The 21,811-nt window shown below is 31.8% G+C and overlaps 1 protein-coding gene and 2 non-coding genes across 3 annotated transcripts in view; 1 reads left to right on the forward strand and 2 right to left on the reverse strand.

The window, feature by feature from the left end:
- Smp_148460 (putative neurofibromin) overlaps positions 1-21,811 on the forward strand; it is a gene marked incomplete at both ends in the record, with an annotated part of 92,036 nt that overhangs the window by 68,354 nt on the left and 1,871 nt on the right. The window contains 13 exons of the mRNA XM_018795782.1: positions 956-1,073; positions 1,919-2,062; positions 3,637-3,759; positions 4,324-4,528; positions 5,748-5,938; positions 6,420-6,622; positions 7,973-8,187; positions 9,773-10,268; positions 11,005-11,358; positions 14,052-14,152; positions 16,366-16,505; positions 18,654-18,700; positions 20,056-20,535. Coding sequence (XP_018650060.1) covers positions 956-1,073; positions 1,919-2,062; positions 3,637-3,759; positions 4,324-4,528; positions 5,748-5,938; positions 6,420-6,622; positions 7,973-8,187; positions 9,773-10,268; positions 11,005-11,358; positions 14,052-14,152; positions 16,366-16,505; positions 18,654-18,700; positions 20,056-20,535 — 2,817 coding nt within the window. The remainder of the gene's footprint in view (positions 1-955; positions 1,074-1,918; positions 2,063-3,636; positions 3,760-4,323; positions 4,529-5,747; positions 5,939-6,419; positions 6,623-7,972; positions 8,188-9,772; positions 10,269-11,004; positions 11,359-14,051; positions 14,153-16,365; positions 16,506-18,653; positions 18,701-20,055; positions 20,536-21,811) is intronic.
- Smp_tRNA_00237_Pseudo_TTG.1.1 lies at positions 14,948-15,014 on the reverse strand. The gene has a single exon. It is a non-coding gene (tRNA).
- On the reverse strand, positions 21,213-21,284 carry Smp_tRNA_00165_Pseudo_CGA.1.1. The gene has a single exon. It is a non-coding gene (tRNA).

The following is a 21,811-nucleotide window of genomic DNA, read 5'->3' on the forward strand; positions in this document are numbered from 1 at the left end:
AACATCGATAGTGGTGATGATGTAATTCTGTCGATCAAGTTGTAATGTGATCACTAGTGTAAGCGAATGGAGATTATTTACAGTTTTGACGTAAAGTGGTCGAAAGTGGTCATCAGGAAACTTTAGACCTGGATTTCTTGCTTATTGACACTCTTTAGGAGGGCGTATTTTCAATCTTCAGGGAAGTTGCGCTGTCCTTGAAATCCTAACCCACATCACCCAGTTTCACAGTCCAAGTTATTTGAACCTAACACCATTTCCCCGAATATTGTAGATACTTGCTGATAAGTACCAACTAGTGTGAAATCTAGGTCCTAATGACAACTTTCAACCACCCAAGTTACTACTTTTCACTAAAACCTCATAAACCAGAAGGTTACTCTTTCTATGGAGTAGTTTAAGATAGGTTTCTAATGGGTTTTATTTGGAATGTTATGCTGATTTTCTATCTGAATATAAACAATTTGAACAACAATTATGTGTCCGTGAACAAACAAAATTAACAATAGTGGATCATACACCACCCTACTATATGTTTGTCAGTTGGTTTGTGGAGGTGTATGATAAACAATGCTTACTATTATTCGAATAAAGATATCCTTAAAGCATTAGAAACGTATGCTAGAGGCATCATATAGGTAATACTGAGGTTAGACGTAAATTATTTGGTTGGTAAATCAGTTAATAGGGTTGTGTAGCTTCAGTAAATCAAGTGGTCGGAATTTATTTTACTCATATTCATACTTAAGCTACCTTGAGTTGTGATCCCAGGTAGCATAAGAGAAGACCATTTACGCGACACTGGTTCATAGAGTCATTTACTCTTGGTGTGAGTATGTATACTTATATACTTTGGATTAAATCAACTTTTTTCATGTTTACATTAATTTATCTAATCATTGTAGTTATTCCCTCTTCTAAAGAAATTAGTTTTTTTGTCGGATTTCTCATACAGTTTATTGAAAAGACGTGTTCTGCGCCAACAACCTTATTGGAACAACATCCATTGTGGCCAGAAACTGCGCCGTTGCTACGGTATTTATTAATGTTATCGTTCAATAATTGTTTAGATAGTAAGTGTTCAGAATAATAAAATTATGTATTTTTTCAATAAGTTTATATTCATGAATATGGTTGTGGTTGTTCGCTCATCTGAACAGAAGGATCAGTTTAGAATCAGGACTAAATGGTTGTCCAGCGATTCTTGATCTATTCTGATTATCCTGCTGATATCAATGAGTGATAGAAAAACATTGGCTTGCCGAAAATGCTAATTGTTTAACTATGTCAAGTTTTGCCACATGGCAATACAGTTGATTATCTTTTATAGAAATACTTAAAATAATGTTGTTATTCACTATTAAAATAGTAGTAGCTGTATGTGTTAAAAAGAACTCATTATTATTACATACATATTTCAGAATATTAAGTAGAAATTTTGCTTTGATATGTAACTTTGATCAAGATAATTTTCATCAACAATAGGTTTTGTTATAAAAGCAAGATGCTCGCTAATTTTCTCCAAAGGCTTATCTTTAATATCATCATTGGTAAGTGTCTAGAACTGGGGTAAAATGTATTTAGGTTCAACTGGTTTATTTTCGTACACCCCCAAAGCTGCTGGGTAAGTTTTAGCAGTAGTGTGACTCCATACTTTATTGAAGCAGTCAGGACTTTAAAGAGCTTGTATAGATCAGTAGCTGTCTAATGTATTCATATACACGTCTTTTATTTGCATTTATATGCCTCGGATCTCAATAAATTGATTTCATATTTGTTAATCTTCATTATTAATAACCATAGCTGAAATTTAGATAATGCTAGCAAATGATGAGAATAAAAATTGTTAAAAATTTCGTTTCCAAAATCTTTATGATACAACATGCAAGTTATTTTCATATATGTATTTTTATTCCAGTATGTACACATTTGCCTCGGTTATTTCATATTGCTACTTTATTGGTGTGTACTGGTCCACTATCTCTAAGAGCGTCTGTACATGGATTTGTGATCAATGTTATTCATTCATTGTGTACTTCATCTTTAGCTAAACAAATTTCTGGTGAGTTAAATAATTGGATTGGAATATTATATTAATTTATCTGATTTTGTCCTAATGATGTGAAATAAAAGATTTTTACGATTCCATATTACTAAATTGAATATCTAGTTCCTATATACTCATTCTGTTTATGACGGCACGTTGATTAACTAAGATGAAGATAGTAAGCACCTAACATATTTCTCAAAATGTTTCTAACTATTTTCAACTGTCCGTTTGATGCATTAATTGATAACTTTTCATTAACATTAACATAATTCACTTGTAATATGATATCTAATTTTAACAGTACTATTATACTCTAATGTAAAGCATAATAATTATAAATTGTTCTGTTTATTTTATACAATTTTGGCACACACGTTTAGTAGTGTACTTTGTTGTATGACATACAAACAATTCTCTCTCGAATTAAAAATTATCGATGAATATACATGATATATATAAAAATAGGTTACGAGGCCTTTGTTTAGTGATCTAGATATAAAGATTTTTTATTCTATACAGTGCCGGCATACAGTTTTGTTGTATATCATACAAATGATTCTCTTGATTTAAAAATTGTCGATAAATTTACATGATCAATACAAATAATTTACGAAGCTTTTGGTTAGTGATCTTTATTTAAAGTAGTGAGCTGGACATAGATTTCTCAGAAAGCTTTTCTTCTAGATTTCTATTGAGTAATAAACGTTGCTTCATCATTATTTACTTCAACAGTAGAGTTTAGACTTTTTCATTATGGCCTAATGACTAACGATTGATGACCTCACTTAATGGTTGTACTCAAAACTCTTTCATAATTGATTTATATCAATGTTACCGTTCCTGTGTTAATTTTTTCATCAAATTTAATCAAATTCAATGCATATAAAACATACGTTTCACTATTTCACTTTGAGATGTTGAAGATTTGTAGCTTAGGTGGATGATTTTGGTGGACTTTCGTTCTCTGAGCAGGTTAGTATGGTCGTGGACAGATTATAGATCAACAATAACCAATCAAGATCGAAGTCGATAGGAAAAGCTATAAAATTGGAATACTTCACTTCAATCTAAAGTTTGTGCTGGTGATGTTGTTCAGAAGAACAATGAAAGCTCTACTACCAAATTATCCAGCTCACGTAACGAAACTCTACCAAAAAATATGCTACTTGCTGAGTTCTCTATTTTGATTGCTATGGATAAAAATAAAATCCAGTTTTACTAAGTGAATATATATATTTTTCTCTCTTACGATATCATTTATTCAAGGATTACATTTATGTCATTGAAAGAGAAGGATTCCAAACGAAAGTACATTTATTTATTTTGATTACTGAACTAAAGAGAAGATGTGATCATTTGAAATTTGTGCAGAATTAAACTGAATGTAGATTGGTTTATCAGTTTTGAGCTAGATTTTAATTAGATTAAAAAATTGTAAGAACTCTGTTACGACTGTAATACTAATGATTTATGTAGCTTATTTTAGATCTAAAGTTCTATTCATAACATTGATAACTGTTCTCATTTTCATATAACATAAATAAATTAAATCATTTTTCTTTTAAACGTCATTATTTTGTCTACAGAAAAAACAGTTCATCAGCTTCGTCAACTTCTTGCAGAATTTACTCTCCCAAAATTTTATGAGGTGTTTGGCATACAAAACGTTAAATGTGCACCTATTAGCGCATTTCCACATTTTCGTCCAGGTGAACGATCCGGTCTATTAATTGGATCAGCTGGACCTAATAATTCATCTCATACAGGTTCTGTAGCGTTAAACATTCCCCCGCATACTGGACATATCGGAGTTATGTCAAATCTTCATCATAGTCAAGGGAGTAGTAGCAGTATTAGTAGTAATTGTAGCGGTGGTACATGTACATCAATGTCAGTTGATGGTGTAGATTTAATCAGTGCTAAAAAAGATACAAGTTTACAAAGTTCTGAATTGAAAAAGCCAGAATTCACTCGAAATATTCGTCCAGTTTTAGTAATGATTAGTGATAATTGTGAAGAGACAGATATTTATCAACGAATAATACCAACATCAATTGAAACATCTCAACGCAACCGACAAATCAATGATTCCTTAGACAATTATGAACGAAATCCATATAATTATCCTCACCAAAAACAACATTCATTTTCAAATGATATGTTCAATTTAAATCCAGGAAATAAAGTTAATTCCACTTTCTCTGATAATTATTCATTAAGATTAAATCAAACAGGTCAATTTATAGTACCTCATGTATTTAATCCTTGTACAGGCGTACCATCATCATCATATTTACCAAACCACGCGATATCACAATTATCTATACCCTTAGATAGTTTAGATAATAAACCCGAACGTTTATCATTGAGTTCATTGGAATTTCTTACTGATACATTATTAGAAATTATGAGTTTAGTTATTAAAGAAGTGCCGAAATTTACTCATTGGCTTGATCAATGGACACAATTAGCACGAAAGTAACTTATTCTTTGTTGTTGTTTTTTTTTAAAAAAATTATTTAAATATTTCTATTATTTAATTATTTTAAACCATTTTTTATATACATTTACATGGATGAAAAAAATTATCAAAGATCATGTATGCTGATATATTAGCCAGAACATCTAAAATGAACATTCTGATTCATTTGTCGGGAATTAATGAAACTTTCAAAGTAATTAACAGTCAGTCAGTCAGCTACAATGTAGGACCAGGCACGAATATGCATCCGTCCAAGTTGCCATACCTCGTTAGCACAACAAGATGAACACCGAGTTCATAGAACTAGTTAATTTAGTGGTGGTAGTATATAAAAGCAAGGTTGTATATAAGGATATAGTATAGGAAGGAAGAACGTTATGAAGCAATTGTAATCTTAAGGTTTAAGGGAAGATAAAGAGTGTATACACCTCCAACCATTGATTACGATAGTCACGCGAACCCCAACCAGGTAGTCTGCATCTACCAACATGGCTCAGACTAGAAGTTAGTGACTTGAAGCACTGATGCCACGTTTTGGTTTGGCCGCCCCTAACTCTTTTCCAACCATCCCCTACACTAGTCAGCATAGCGCGTCTTGGTAATCGGTGTTCAGGCATTCGTAACACGTGGCCTAACCATCTCAGTCGATGAAGATTCATGACCTCATCAACTGATTTACCATCATTCCCTAATACCCTGTGTCTAAAGTAATTAACACGAAATAAGAAAATATTTATCCTCTATAGATAAAGCCATTTATTGCAATAAGGTAAAGATCATAAACGGCTATTGGCTGAAGAAATCCCAGGGGTTACATTATCTAAGATTACTGCCTCCGTCAAGCATTTTGGCTTAAAATATGAATAATATTTACCTCCAAATATTCCGAAGTAATCTCTGACTATTTTAGTTAACTGTTCTGTTCTAACAGTTAACTGTGTTTCCTCATTAATATACTCCCTGACGTCTAATGCATTGGTTTATTTCACTAATAATATTTCAAACTTTACCTGATTACTATTATCAGACACTCATCAGTGTCTACATCATTAATTCTTGATGAATAAATTGTCAAAGAAGGAAAAATGACATGACTATCGATTCTCACATAAACTCTAAACACTTTTTTCCAACAAATTAAACATTATAAAACTATATATTTCGTTATTAATCTAATTTAGTAAATACTTTTTTCATAATTTTTTTTTACCATAGATTCGCTTTTCAACATAATCCAGCCTTACAACCTCGTGCTATTATTGTGCTTGGATGTATTTGTAAACGTTTTACTGATACGGACATTAAACAATTATTACGTATAATGTCTAGAGCATTAGCGTCTTATGCAAATGAATTGAACATGGAAAAAGATCTACGACATAAAACTGTAAATACTGGACAAGCAGGTTTGTTTGTTTGTAATATATTCTTATCAAAATTGTTTACTACATTCTTTTATTCATTACTTATAAGCTTATCTTGTTATGTATGATTAAAAGTATTAAGTAATTGCATTATATACTTGTTGGATTCGGTTCATTTACTAAGAACCTATTTCAATTAAAAACCTTTGAACGACAGATTTTCAGTCGTTCTCTAGCTGTCTTTAATCATTTATGAAAGAATTCTCTGCAACCAAACAATTTTCCACAAGAGCTAATTCGAGAAAACCTGTTGATAGGTTCCAGAAAGTCATCACTGTGATCACAGAATTAAACATTTTTGATCTAAGCTACAACATTTTCGTTTGCTGAATTGGATACTGGCCATTTTTTAAAAGTTATTCTGTGCTCAATTCCCCTAATATCAATTAGTATTTTATAATTGATACTTTCTGATTAATGTATAAATATAGTGTGTTGTGCCTCTTTTTATTATTTTTAATAGAACTCTACCTCATTGAAGCAATAATTATTTGTTTAACGAGGCTATTACCTCTGCTACCATCAGATTCAGAAACACATCAACCATTATTTTGGATTGCATTAGGTATTTTACAATTAGATGAAGTTTCTTTGTATGCTGCTGGATTAGCTTTACTTGAACAAAACTTATTAACATTGGATCAGAATGGAACATTTGAACGTGATGTAAGTGATTATTCTATTGTATATATATATAATTTTTTAAAACCATTGCAGTTACAAATTTTAAAAAATTATCATTTCTCCTGACAAATAATCTACAGTGTTTGAAGTCATTTGTATTACAGCTTGATATAACATGAAATCTTCACGATTGTCAGAAATTTATTTATATATGGTAGGTTGTACTTGGGGATGCATTTGAAACACGTTCATATTGACTCTTATCGATTAACCTGTAAATATTCTTCTTAATATTCCTGTTTGTATATTCTAAAATCTTGTAAAATGGTAAGAGGTAATTGACATTAAACCTGAGCCTAGGTTTCGCGCTATTTGGCACTCCTCATCAAGGTATGTCTGGAATCTTGAAGGAACTGGAGCTCCTTGACGGATGTAGTCCCATCTGACTGGTTTTCACAGTTTGTGAAACTACCACTAGGCGATTATGGTGGAGTTTTGTTCTATGAGCTGGATAGTTTGGTCGTGGAGCTTTCATCGTTCTTCTGAACGACATCATCAGCACAAACTCCAAGTAGAAGTGAAGTGTTCAAATTTCTCCACATCTGACTCACAACTTTTCCTGTATACATCGATCTCATTAAGCGATTGGCCTGTATTTTACAACCGCTCATGTGAACAATCATCTAGGACTATAAGCCATAGTTAACAGTATTTTAAACGCATTAAAATGAGTATTTCTAAATTTTAGTTTAGTCAAATTCAAACGTAGTCAGATGATCCAACAACATATTTTTTCTTGTTCTGACTTTTAAATGTTGTCACCCAGAATGATTCCTATATGTAATATACATGTATGATATTAAGCAATATCTCATCCAATTTATATTCTATCAATTATGCTGCATACTGTAGACAGTAATCATTTTGAGATATTGGTTAATTATTGTATTTGAGTTAACCCATGATACCACATGAAAGGAGTGTATAATCTTTGGTAATATGTGAAATTTCTCATTCATCTCTAGTTTATGAGGTATTTCAGTTAAATAAATATACTAATCTTGTTATATTAGAGATATACAGTGGTTATTGTAACTCAGTAGTAGGTTAGTAAATAATGTGATTGTCTTTGAGATTGTGAGCATTGTATTAAAGTCTCGATTGGAACATTAACCTAAGAAATAGGTTATAAGAATGCCTTTAATACAAATATATCTAAAAACACTACCGAACACATCGCCATTTAAATATGTCAAGATATACCTATATTTAAACATTTTGATGATTAATTATTTAAAAAATTTCGCTATAACTCTTTGAACCTTTCTATTTGTCTTTTGTTTGTTTTCTTCGTTGTGATTATTGCTGTTGTTGTCGTTGTCTTTGTATTAGTCATTAAGTAGTATTATGATGCGATGTAGAGAACAGTTTATTCTACAATATAAACAAATGGATCATGCTGTTGGTCTTAGTTTTCGTGATAGCTTTCATTTCGCATTAGTCGGTCATCTACTGAAAGGGTTTCGTCATCCTGATGTAAAAACTGTTGCTAGAACTATACGTGTATTGAATTTACTATTGGGTATTGCTGCAAAACCAATTAATCGGTAAGTCATGAGTAATAACTATTGAGTTAAAATAATTATTTAGAAGATAGACCATGCAATTACATTGTTGTATTCACATGTTAACGTTATAATTAATAACTGGAACTTAGGAGACTGATGCCCTAAATGTAACGTTTAGACATATACATGGAAAGCATATTTCATGAAAACTCAGGCTTCAGAAACTTTACAACTGTGAGAATTTGTGACTCAATAGAGATATAAATAAGACGTTTTTTGACTTGTTAGTTGTGTGCAGTTACAAAGAAAATCTAGCATATTTGATATGTAACATTTAGTCCATTTCTGTACATAGACTTATTACCGAGTGAGTATAATAAAGAAGCTATATCCCTACAGCAATACACAATAAGTTACTTGATTCACAACTGCATTTATCAACTAAACAGAATAAAAAAACTTGTAGCTATACTTGATTTTTTATGTAGCTAACCAAATAGTAATATTCACTCCTTGTATTTTTAGACATGAGTTGATACACTATATGTATGTGAAGCATCTTGTGAACAAACTGGATTCTCTACTGGTCACTTGGTTTTCTTATAGCCACAAAACAATAGATTTTTTAGTTTACGCAAAATGTAGATATATATTGGTAAAGTAGATAATTAATTGATTAATATTTCAACTAGTGAACTTATGATTAAATACGTAATTTTAATGATAAACAGTTAACATAACGTCACAGTACTTATTAACTTTATATTTTATTATACTAGTGCATAAACAAAGAAAACAACCATTTTTTTGGTATATTTTTAACGTGACTAATGATTATAAATATAGTTGTCAACAAAATAAACTAAAATTAGCTTTGAATATCGTAAAAATCAAATTCAATTACTTATGTGAAGCAATTGAGTGAAAATATTATTATCAGATGGGACTAGGTTGTATAAAGTAGTGACTTGAATGGTTTCAGTAGAGTTTCTTCCTATTTTCTTATTCAGACTCCTTTTTTTTCTTTAATTTATCGGTGCACGGAAGTAGTAGTGAATCTATAACTGATCAACAACAGAGAACTCTTTTTTGTTCCAAATTATTAACGATTCGCTAAATAAAAGTGATTTAATACATCACTTTTTAACAACTCCCTAATGTTAAAGTGTTGTGTATATAGTTCACGTCTGTAGGTAAACATCAACCCTAAGATACAGATAATTTAATCCAAATTCAGTCTTAAATTTCACTAACCAATATCCAAAGCAAAGCGTTTGTTCAAGGAGTCCTATACTCCAACAGAAACTGCTGAAATTCACTCTTAAGTATTGGTAACAGTAAAAATGTAGATGTTTGCAATTGATAAGTATACTTAGTATCATATTAGATATCTCTGCTCTAATAATTTTGTTCTCTTACTTTTGACACCGGAAGTAAGTCTAATATTTCAGTTGTTTAACGTAAGCCCCGATCTTTAACTAGCCAGTTAGTTTTCTTCTCCCTTGCTCATCCAACACCATCATCATATATTTATATCCAAGTAAATTATTTGATAGTATCTAAATATGTCTATTTTGTTTTCATCTTAAAACTTTATCTAATTGCTGATTTACCAAATTTACAGTGATAAATATCAAGTTAGTCACGAAAGTATAGCTTATCTAACAGCTCTGCTACCAGTATCGGAAGAAGTACGTAAGCGATGTCGATTGAAATTTCGTATACCTGGTACACTTGTTGGTACAAATGAACAAGAATTAAATAAAAATAGTAATAATACTAATAATACCACAATGGTAACTAAGAATTCTTCCTCACTCACAAACGCAACAATATACTCAACTAATCATACTGATTGGGGTGGATCTAATGAAAGTTTACTTGATACGTTATCATCACCTCAACAGTCAAATTCACGTAGTCATAATTCAGTTAGTCTCATTAAATCATTATTGCCAAATAATTTTATCCAATCAAATTTTAATCAGAAAATTAATCGCCCACGATTTGAGTCAAATTATACAAGCAATTTATTGTCATCAGACAATAATACAACACAACAACAACTGATTCGTTCATCAAATGATCGTCAGATAACAACTAATACGATATCAGAGATGGTAAGATTCCTTGTTCATTAGATTGTGAATTTTCGATAACTCAGTTTTTATTCTTTCTCTTTTTTATCTCATGAATTAGTTTGATTAATGATTTGTGTAATTTCTCTTCATTAAAATTAGGCAGTTGAAAATAAGAAATAAAAGAAACGCAATTAGTTCAGTGTTTACGATTCACTAAAGTGTATTTTATATAACTCAATCTGTATAGATGTGTGTGTTATTTGTAATTTATAAAATGCACTTACTCAAAACACGTTAGTATCTATGCATATATTATAAGCAAAGATGGATTGTGGCTAACAATGAAATCCAGGATGCGCGTTTCGTTCTATTTGGGACTCTTCAGCCGAACGTAAGGGTTGATATCCTCTCTGCGACTCGAACCCAGTACCTTTTGCTTTAAACATTATCGCGTTGTCCACTAGCTACTGAGTCCAGATAGCCACTTGTGATATAAGGCAATCCGCACAGGTTGTACATATATCAATAATAGACTGATCAGTTGCAGTCCTAAACATCAGTGAGACGATTCAAACAAACTCATGAAACTATATTATTCGTCCAATCTTCCGAAATTCTTAACAGATATATGTTTATCTAAAACAATCGTTGATTGATCTTATTGGTAGATCAAGAAATAGTTGTGTTTTTTATTTCAAGCAGTATTTCATACATCAATTTAGAAAATGTTCAATATCAACTAATACATATGTATACCGTTCGTTTTTTTCTCTAGAATCAAAGCCAACAATCATGTCAACAGTTCCCTAAACGTCATGCAATTTTAAGTGCAACAGATAGTTTGCGTTCACGTTCTATTGATGAATGCATGCCAAGTGGTAGTATTAACTCAAACACTGAACAACGATCAGGTAATGTTTTGAGTCAAACCAGAGACGAAACAGTCGATAGTCAGATTATGAATGGAACTGAGTTCGATGATGCCAGTGAGGATAAAAATCAAATTAATCATCAGGAACAGTTATTACCTAACCCCATTCAAACTGAACAAAAGACATCGACCGGAGTTCTTCTTGATCCAAGTATCCTTACAGACGAAGCAACTCAAGCTTTAACTATTGCTGTACTGGTAAGTTTACATGAAATATTAAAAGTGGGTTTTGTGGAGATATTTTTAACTATATAAAATTACATGAAATAATTTGATTAATGCATTTAATATTATTCTATTTAAAACGTTTTGTAAATTTGTGAAATATTCATATTGTGACAATTAAAGCTTGGTCTACTGATTGAGGATCGATGAAAAAACCACAGTAGTTTCGTTTTAAGCATGAAATCTATATTGTAGAAAAGGAGGTTAAACTGTTTTGTAGGTGTCATGTGTGACGATCTTCAGACCTCACCTAATTTTATCAATCGTGATATACTTACATTTCATACTCTTCGATACTTATATACAAATTGTAAATAATAGATCAGTACCATCTTATTTCGAGATTATTCGGAAAATTACAATAAATATAACACTTATTCTCAGCATCCATTAGTTGTTGCTCTACGGATGGTTGTTTCGCTTTCCTGGTATCGAGTCAATGCATTTTTAGAATTAGTCAAATGCTCTGAATTGTCAGAGTAACTATTGAAGATAATTAGCTGTTTTTAGCTCTGGTTGTTTTATGAAATATAATTATCCCCGAATTCTATCACTATAGAATTCATATAGGCCATTCTATAGGTGAAGTACCGCAGTAGCGGTACAAAGCCTACATTTTATATTGTTTTAATTCAATGTCAAGCTGTTAGTGAAAATTACCTCACCTATCAGAATTATTTGCAAAATTTTAATAAACTTTACTGGGAGCCATTTTTTAAGAAAATGGATACGAATGAATACCATTCTTCAGTTCAACTTACAATGACCGTAATTAATTATAAATAATAATAACATCATTAGTAAGAATGTCTTTTAGTGCAATTTCAGAGATGTAAAAATGGATTTAAACCTGCGATTTAGCTCAGCAGGAAAACAAGGATCTTTGCATGGATATAACACATTAGTTACTTACTTAGGCCTGTTACGCTTCGTGGAGGAGAACAGACTGCCCACCAGCATTCTACATCCAACTTTGTCCTGGACAAACCTTTCAGGTTGTTTTTATTTACTATTCATCCTCTTCATGTCTGCTCCCGATTTCAGACTCAATGTGTTCTTTGGACTTCCTCTTTTCCATCTCCCATCAGGATTACGAGTTAGCGCTCGCCTCGTGATGCAGTTAGATGAGTTCCGCAATGTATATCCTATCCACCTCCAACGTCTTTTCCTAATTTCCTCTTCAGCTGGAAGCTGGTTTGTCCTCTCCCACAGTAGGCTATTGCTGATGGTATCTGACCAACGGACATTGAGTATCTTGTGTAGACAATTGTTTATCAATACTTGTACTTTTTTGATGATGGTTGTAGTAGTTCTCCAAGTTTCATCTCCGTCCAGTAAAACTTACTGTCTTGACGTTCCTTTTGAAGATTCTGACTTTGATGTTGGTTGACAGTATATGACACATTTACAATCAATGAAGTATTACCGTTATATGTTGAATCTTGTCAAAAATAATTTTTTTGGTTATTTTTATTGATATGAATTAATTATAGACCTCCCTCCATTTTATTGAACATGGTATTGGCGTTTTTCAATCATTCAGGCAGGAATTTCCGTTAATTGTGAGAACTGACCAGTGAGATTCGTGCAAACAGCTGTCTGTGATTTATGTATAAGGGTATGTAAAGTCGTCGCGATTCCCACCAAATTGAATATTTCTACTTCCAAAAAATATTAGTAGTAGAGAAAGGATTAGTAGTTCATCAGATATATGGATCATCCACTTCGTAGTTTGTTGTCGCTTCTGGCGGCTTGCTTAAGTATCTGGGTTATCTGTTCCTGTCATCTGGATATTTCAAAAATTTATCTGAGTTTTGTTTTTTTAACATATCATTATATCTATTAATCGCATAACCCATGCAAGAGCGTTCATGAAAAGTTTACGACCTTTCCCTGTACAAATTACAAAAAAAGTACAATAACAGATATCATGGTAGCTAACAAAATGCATTTAAAAGAATGAACATTAATCAGATCGATTCCTGAACTGCTAACCGGAAATCACTAATTGACAAGGTGGACTGTATTCATTTCCCACTAAGTCTAAACATTTATCGTAATTATGGTATGACTACAATTCAAGAATCCTGAGTAAGTGATTATCAAGACGAATGCTCAATATCACAACAAGATGTCACTATTAATCATCAGGACTGATTAAGTAATAAGAAAAGGAAACTTGTTGAAATACTTTGTTCTGAGAATTTTATATTGTACTAGTAACATAATATTAAATAAAGCTATTAATAATGATAATAATAATTAGTCCCAAAACTTTTTTTCTAGTTATTGATTGTTTGAACTGTATCTTTCAATGAGTCCATAAAACTGATGAACTAATTGCCATAAAATTTTTTCTAAAAATTATTAAAGAGGTATAATATAAACAAGAGTCAAAGTGACCAGTGTTGGGTGTCAATAACAGTCTGAATAACTGTACAACCTCAAAATGATAAACAAACATACACCACAGTGAAATTAATTTTATTTTAAGCTGTACCCGATAGTTTATAAATACAAACAGATTTTGACAAAGATAAAACATAGAAACCATGGAAGTTAACATTGTTTTTCATGATTTTGTTATGGCTGGTTATATTAAGTGACTTAAATGAATTCAATCAATATTAGTCAACTGTAACGTTTTTTGTATTTTCAACTATAAGACGACTTTGGTACGTTATACCACTGACGAGAACGAGTCAAGAGTACTATATGAATTTTTAGCAGATGCTTCTATGGTTTTTCCTCGAGTATTTCCTGTCATGTAAGTAGAACCATCTTACTAAAATAATATGATGCTCTTTAAACTTTAATAACAGACTCAGCTGTTTGTAAATTTTCTTTAAATAAACCTGAATATTTTTTCTACCATATTTGTGTACAATCAAAAACCATGCACGTGTGAGTAAGCAAAGCAACAAAACCAAAAAATAATCGATTGAGGAATCTTTTAACGGAATTTCTGGCCACATTTTTTTGAGATAACTCAAAATGTTTGCACTATAGATGCAAATGTAATTTAAGCAATGTGTGCATAATTTTGACTATGTTCTTTCCTACAAGGAAATTCACTGAATGGAATCCAAAACAGTTTAAGAAAATCGACAAGTAAACATAAACAGCTAAATCATGCGACCTAAAAAGCAACTTTCTATCAGTTACCACTCGATCATTCAAATGAATAAGATTCATATTTACCTAAATCATTTATAAAGAAACACATAATCCAGTCAGAGAACAGTTTACAAATAGCCTCAAAACTAAAGCTTAAATATAGTTTTAGTGTTTAATTAAGACTAAAATAATGACAATATCTTTCTTCCATAGTTTACCTATGCTCGTTGGTTTGTCGGTTATTATTTGTAATCAATTGGTTCAATCGGTTACTCATAATTCTCAAAATATAATAAAATGGTAGTTTTTGAAGAAATACATTTTACATTGAAACATAGTCAAAACTGTAGGCAGAGATGGATAGTGGCTAGCAGTGGAATCCAGGACGCTCGTTTCGTCCTATTTGGGACTCATCAGCTGAATGTGCCTGCATCCGAGTTGTTGTTCAGTCTGGGACTCGAACCCAGTACCTTTCGCTTCAAACGCCATCGCGTTATCCGCTTAGTTACTGAGTCCTGATAACCACTTGTTTGTGCAATGGAGTGAAGTTTAAATTCACTCAGTATTGTTTGGTTGAATCTTCCCATTGGTGATCAGGATCTCCATCTCTGCTCATAATGTTTGTGAATTAAGGCTATATCGAGGCAACATGCACATATGCCAATAAGAGACTGATCAATTGCAATCCCGATCACCAATAAGAAGATTCAACCAAACAATACCAAGTGAATTTATAGTCAAAATTGTTTTTATTACTTTCATTAATGCGTCCTATTAGTTAGATATAAATACAAAATAGTATTACAGCGTGATCAATGTTTGTGATTCCAAGCTATATTGTACTGGTGACTCAAGCCAGTGTGTTGTATATTCCCTAAGATTTCATCTAGATGACTTTAATAAGCTTACAAATTCTAGTCAAATACAAGTAATTTTCATTTTGCAGAGCTTGGTCACAAACTGACTACCACTCCTTGTTTCTTCCGCACCAAATGGTATTTAATACAAAGTATTACAAATATTATGCATACACTTATTCATGCGATAGAAGAAAGCTATTTAAAGTCACGTTCTTCGTCAAATAATATTTAGATATAAAGGCGGTATATGGCTTCTTATATATAAGGTGTACAAGAGATTGCATAAGAATAAAATGTTAGTAAATACACATATTTGCTCAGACTTTCATACATTGAAACAGTTATTTTGGCCCTACTACTAACAAAAATAATCTAAGAACTCTAGATTAATATACTTCATGGGCAATAATAATTTCAACAAGTTACGTAATGTTCCTTGTATTCAGCAATCATATGGTTATTAAAATAACCATACTTTAATTTTAAAGTATAATAAAATTTCAATGACTGAAATACGTGAGCTGATTATATTGTAGAGTTATATAGTAGATATTTTGTCTTTAATCAGTTGAATAATAAAGATTTTCATTCGATGATCCAATCTACATCCGAGTGATCTTTCGAATACACATACAGTTGAATGCCTAAAACTTCATTTCTTTTATTTCCATAGCCTATGTGTCATATGGATTAAGTTTGCCAGAATAGATTTATGCATAGTATAAAGAAAAGTGAATAAGCGTTCGTGCACAACCCTTCCTTACATAACATATAGTCATCCCCGAATGAAAATTCCATACTTGAGATGTTTCTTGATATCAACCCTACTAATTCTGATGCAGTTCATAAAAAAAATGGAAAAATATGATCCTGTAGATGATAAACTTTTAATAAAATGTCAATTACCCACTTGAAAGCAAATCATTATTCCTATTTTTACAAGATTAAAACACTTTCTATTCATTTTTTGTTTCTGTTTATTTAAATAAAATATTTGATATAGACATAGTTTATTGGATTCAAAAATTAATTATGTTTTAACACATTGTCATGATCAAAAAATTTTAAGTGCTGTTCAAAGTATCATACAGAATATGATTAGTAATGGTGAAACATCTGTACAACAATTACATTATTTACAAAGTAAGTTATCATTATTTGTATATTTTTATTCTATTTTATATATATGCGTTTGTCATAAAAGCATTTTTTAATAAATTGATATAATCAGAAGACTGATAGGTCCTGGGTTCGAATCTCGCGAGGTGGAATCGTGGATGCGCACTGCTAAGGAGTCCCACAATAGGATGAAACGGCCATCCAGTGCTTCAAGGTTTTCCATGGTGGTCTTGCCTCAATTGACTCATGATTTCAACTATATAAAAAAAATATATACAATCTTATTTGTTTTATATGTTGACTAGGTTCAATTCCAAACAGAAATCTTGATTTACTATAAGAATCTCAAAGAATAAAAAAAAATCTAGACCATTGAGAAAATTGTGTTACATTGTTATCTCATTATAATTGGCTTTGTTTCTATAAAAAAATATCTCAATTATACTATTTCATCTTTACTCATCTAGATATCACTGTAAAACGATAAATTGAATAAAATAATAATAAGATTTTTTGTCTGTTATTAGTATTGATGCTTAATTTATAGATTTTACATGTTTCATCGATATTTTTTTAAAGTTTACGGAAAACTATAACTGTTTACTTTAAATCTTTCTCAAAGTAGAAAATTTTCTATTTGTTTGTGCTTAACCTTGTTTGTACTCCAGTTACGTGTAATCTGCTTTATTAATGTAATGGAAGATAGGACTAAACCCTTCGTTACAATTTAAATTCACATTTAAGTTGCAATTCTTCGAAGATTTGCTAATCTCTAATACAGTGTTTTTTGTAAAGATTCAAAGATACATGTTGATTTAACAGAGACTGTTAACTAATGCCATATTATTTATCCTTAGTACTAACTGTATTCAATCGGTCAAGTTGTAGTATTGTCACTAGTTCAAGTAAGTTGATATTATGGTACATTGTATTCAAGTATTAGATAGTGGAAAGCAATCGACTAGAAACCTTGAAATTAGGTTTCTTGAGGATCGAACATATCACTAAGGTGTATCTGCGATCTCTAAAATGATAGAATCAAAATCACTCAGTGTCGCTACCAGTGGCGCGATCACTGAGTTATTCAGTTTACCAGCATGTGCTATTTAGTATGAAGTCTAGATCCTGGGCAGATTTATCTACTTCAAGATTTTATACGATATGAAAAGTTTTCACCGCAAATTAATATCATCTGAAAAACTATTGAAATAAGAACTAGCCAATCTAAACAGGAGTTCGAAGCTATAATCTTTTGATCTTTTGGTGGATAAGATCCATTTTAACCACTGATACCAACGATACTTATTATTGGTTTTAGTCAACTTTAAATATATTACATTCTTTATTCACTAAAATCAGTAAACTGATATCTCCCTTACCACTGAAGTGAATACGCAGATCACGGTACCCTGTTAGAATTTCAGAAAATTCATATGAAATCTAGTCAGTAGTTAGCACATGATTATTATTCTCTGTAGTGATTGTGTGAAGATTTTATACAAATGGGAAATAGTTTCTATCACGGAATTGGACAAAACAGTTTTCTATTAATTCCTGGTTTCCAAGTATTATGTACATATGTATTCGTACTGGACTTATAGACTCAGAGTGAATTTTCTTTTGAATTCATGTTACGTTTTTAAATAGGCCATGCAAAGTTATTACCTTCTAAACTCATGTTCCACTCTACTTTCCCTACTGAAGAATTTCCTAAACTTTTTCACATAGTAACTTAATTATGTTGCATTTTTATACATAACAGGCCTGATTTATGCATTCTAAAACGATTTTATTCAAGGCTTCATTTAATTACCGTCAGAAAATAATATATCCCTTTTAATTTTGAAAACTATAATGTTCATTTTTTCCCTTATTGACCTTTTGTTAACATTATTCAACAGAACAATTTTCTTCCATCTGTCATCCATTTTTCTCTGTTTCATATCATCCTTCAGACAGTTGTGTAAGTTGTTTAGATACTTGAACACACAGTTGATCTTATTTTTAGACGATTCAACATTTATCTCTTAGATTACAGACTTAGGTATGCTAGATAACTATAAACACCATTGTACAGCTAGCAAACATTTTCTTGCTTATTAGTCATATTGCTCTTTCCAATTGCTTTTATTACCTCAAGTTAAATTTCATACTTTCGCTTTGCATTCCAAGGTATCGGTTTTGGTGGTCTATGGAGATTTTCCGGGCACTTTTCCAAGGTATGTTTATTAATTAGTCTATCTCATAATTATTCATAGATAATTAAGTTGTTTTTCATTTACATATTGTTTTTTTCGCTTCAAAAATAAAAGGATTCGTTCATGGTACTGTAAGACTCATTTTCTTTTAGAGAGCATAGTGAATGAATAGAAAAGGGGCGACTATTGTTTCTCTATCATCACTATTGGCAAATTAACTGAGTTACAATTTAAATGGTTTGTATTGCTAAATAGACGTAGTAAAAAATTTATTATAACAGTAATTTTCAACCTAAACCCTTTCACATCAAAGCAATGAATTAAACTATAATAACTGTTAAATACATTCTACTTTGTAACTATCATTGTTAACTTACTCAATATTTCTTAGATCGAGAAAGATTAATCATTCTGAAATCATAAATGGAATGCATTTACATTGATCATGTTAACTGTATAGTTTACTGCAAAAGATGGTCACATTCACATCGTTTGAATTCGTATAACCGATTATAATAGTGATATGATGGATGGTTTAAAATATTTCTCGCGCGCGCGAGTATACTACAATAATACGTTGATAATATAATAAGACTAGTCATGTTATGTCAGATCCAGGATTCACGACCCAGAATAGAGAACCAAAGTATAGACTAGGCAATACTTTATTGAATGCAATAACAAGCAATCAGTCTCAGTGCGTTCGGAGTAGAAATCAATGAGAGGAAAGGAAATCATATATTTCAATATTCAGCAGGTTGTCTCTCTTGATTTACACTCAGTGATCAATAATATTTCACTTTCACTATCATACGTCAATTAGTTTTAGCAATAATAACAGTTACTTACTGCGTTACTTACGCTTGTTACCCCTCGTGGAGGAGCATAGGCCGCACACCAGTACTCTCCATCCAACCCAGTCCCGGGAAATCCTTTCCAGTCGTTATTCATCCTTTTCATATCTGCTTCTATTTCCCGGCCTAATGTGCTCTCTGGCCTTCCTCTTTTCCGCTTTCCTTCCGGATTCCAAGTTAGGGATTGCCTCGTGATTCAGTTTGGTGATTTTCTTAATGTATGTCCGATCCACTTCCAACGTCTTTTCCTAATTTCCTCTTCAGCTGGAAGCTGCTAATAATAACCGTTAGTATCATTATATAATTATTACTTGCTTCTGAGTTACTTCACTGTGCGGAAACGCATACTAATTCTCTGTTGCACAAAAATTCCACATCAATGTAATCAGTCACTTGATAAATCTCGTATTGATTGATTTTAAGGTTACATATTAACATCATTAATTCCATAATCAACTAAGTTTCAAGTAGGGTTCATCAAAGTTGTTTAATAGCTTCATTTATTTTCTAATTTCATTTCAGGCGAATCAGAACGCCGATACTGCCCAGTTATTTGTGAACTTTCTTGAAGTCCTAATTGATTCACATTTACCAGGAGAAGATTTAAGGACTTCGTATACACCAGTTTTAGGCTTAGGAAATACAGGCCGAGTCAGTAATCTTTCTAGTGATTCCTCCTTAAGTTTATCTAGTGTGCATGGCCCTATAAATGAAGTATCAACTGTTTCTGTCACTGCTTCCATTACATCTACTGTAACTACTGCAACTACTAATGTAGACCCGTCTATAAACAGTGAGCACAGAGATGGACCTAGTTCAATATCACCGATTACTTTGGTCAATGTTCCATGTGTTCTATCAAATAATGATTCTGTGGAACTAAAATCAAATTTCTCTACTATTGGCTCGACAACAAAAGATCAACAAGATTTAAATTCTAAATATTTCTGTTCTAGAGGAAGATCTGGGTCAAATGTCAGCAGTTTTGATCATATAATGAAGGTAAGCATTTATTCTAGCACGATTTACTCTTCATCTTTTGAACCTTGAATATAGCCTATAAATTGTTACAAATACATTAAAGTTGATAAAATAGGACATTTTGTGTCACCTTATCTCCCACTTTTTGATTCGTGAAACTAAATAAATTAGTCTATCATGAAAATATTAACTCTGGCACGATACTTCATTGATCAGTTTTCAATAGGACGTAATGTCTGTTAAAAGTAGGTTTATGGTAAGAAATTTAGATGGAATTAACTAAAAAATCCCGAAAAGGGCATGTTCTCTATTCCACTACTAGTTACGAAGAAATACTACAGTAAATTGTAACTGTTTATATATATGTATTTCAATATTTTATAAAAATGGACGAAATAAAATTGAAATCATACTCACCATTCACAAATGTATGTCGTAGCTATGTCCAATGATCTTTTACCTTGACTCATTTTAAAATATATGGATCGAACTGTATAGTGTTTAAAATGATGATTAATGACAGACAGATATTACAAAGTATTTGCTTCTACCAACTACTTGAATATTGAATTCATTCAGTATTTATCATAGTTGAAAGCGTGAGTCAATTGAAGCTAGACCACCATGGGAAACATGGAAACACTGGACGGCCGTCTCGTCCTATTATGGGACTCCTCAGCAGTGCGCATCCACGAACCCGCTCTCGCGAGATTCGAACCCAGGACCTACCAGTCTCGAGCCGAAGCCCTTAACCAATAGACCACTGAGCTGGTATCCAACGGTGTTAATGTCTAACTTCAACTGGTCCACGAAGTTGAGCAACCATTCACCAATTGTCTTCAGTGAGTTCCTATCTCACAACAGACGTGGTTTTGAACTCCACTGGTCACTACTTCTCACTAGAGCTCCTAGATATACTTCTCGAAGTCACTAGTGAGCATATGATTATATTAATTATAGAAGGGGCTATGGCTTTGTATCCAATGCAAAGAACATGAAACAAGATACAAATATTAAACATTTACAACTGTTTCGTTTTTGATATTAGGTGTTTGTTTCAACTTTTACCTTCCTGTCAAAGTGACTGGGCAAGTATGGAAATGATTTTGGATTAATCTGGTAAATTGTCGCAGAATACGATGCTCTTAAAACTTGTGGAGAAATTTCTTTCATTGAAAAATCTTTACTTGGAAAATTCGAAATTCTTTCCAAATTAATACGTAGTATCCGAAATTCTGATAGGTCCTGGGTTTGAATCTCGCGAGGCGGGATCGTGGATGAGCACTGTTGAGGAGTC

The sequence above is a fragment of the Schistosoma mansoni genome, chromosome 2 (genome assembly GCF_000237925.1).
Source record: "Schistosoma mansoni strain Puerto Rico chromosome 2, complete genome".
Lineage (NCBI taxonomy): Eukaryota > Metazoa > Platyhelminthes > Trematoda > Strigeidida > Schistosomatidae > Schistosoma > Schistosoma mansoni.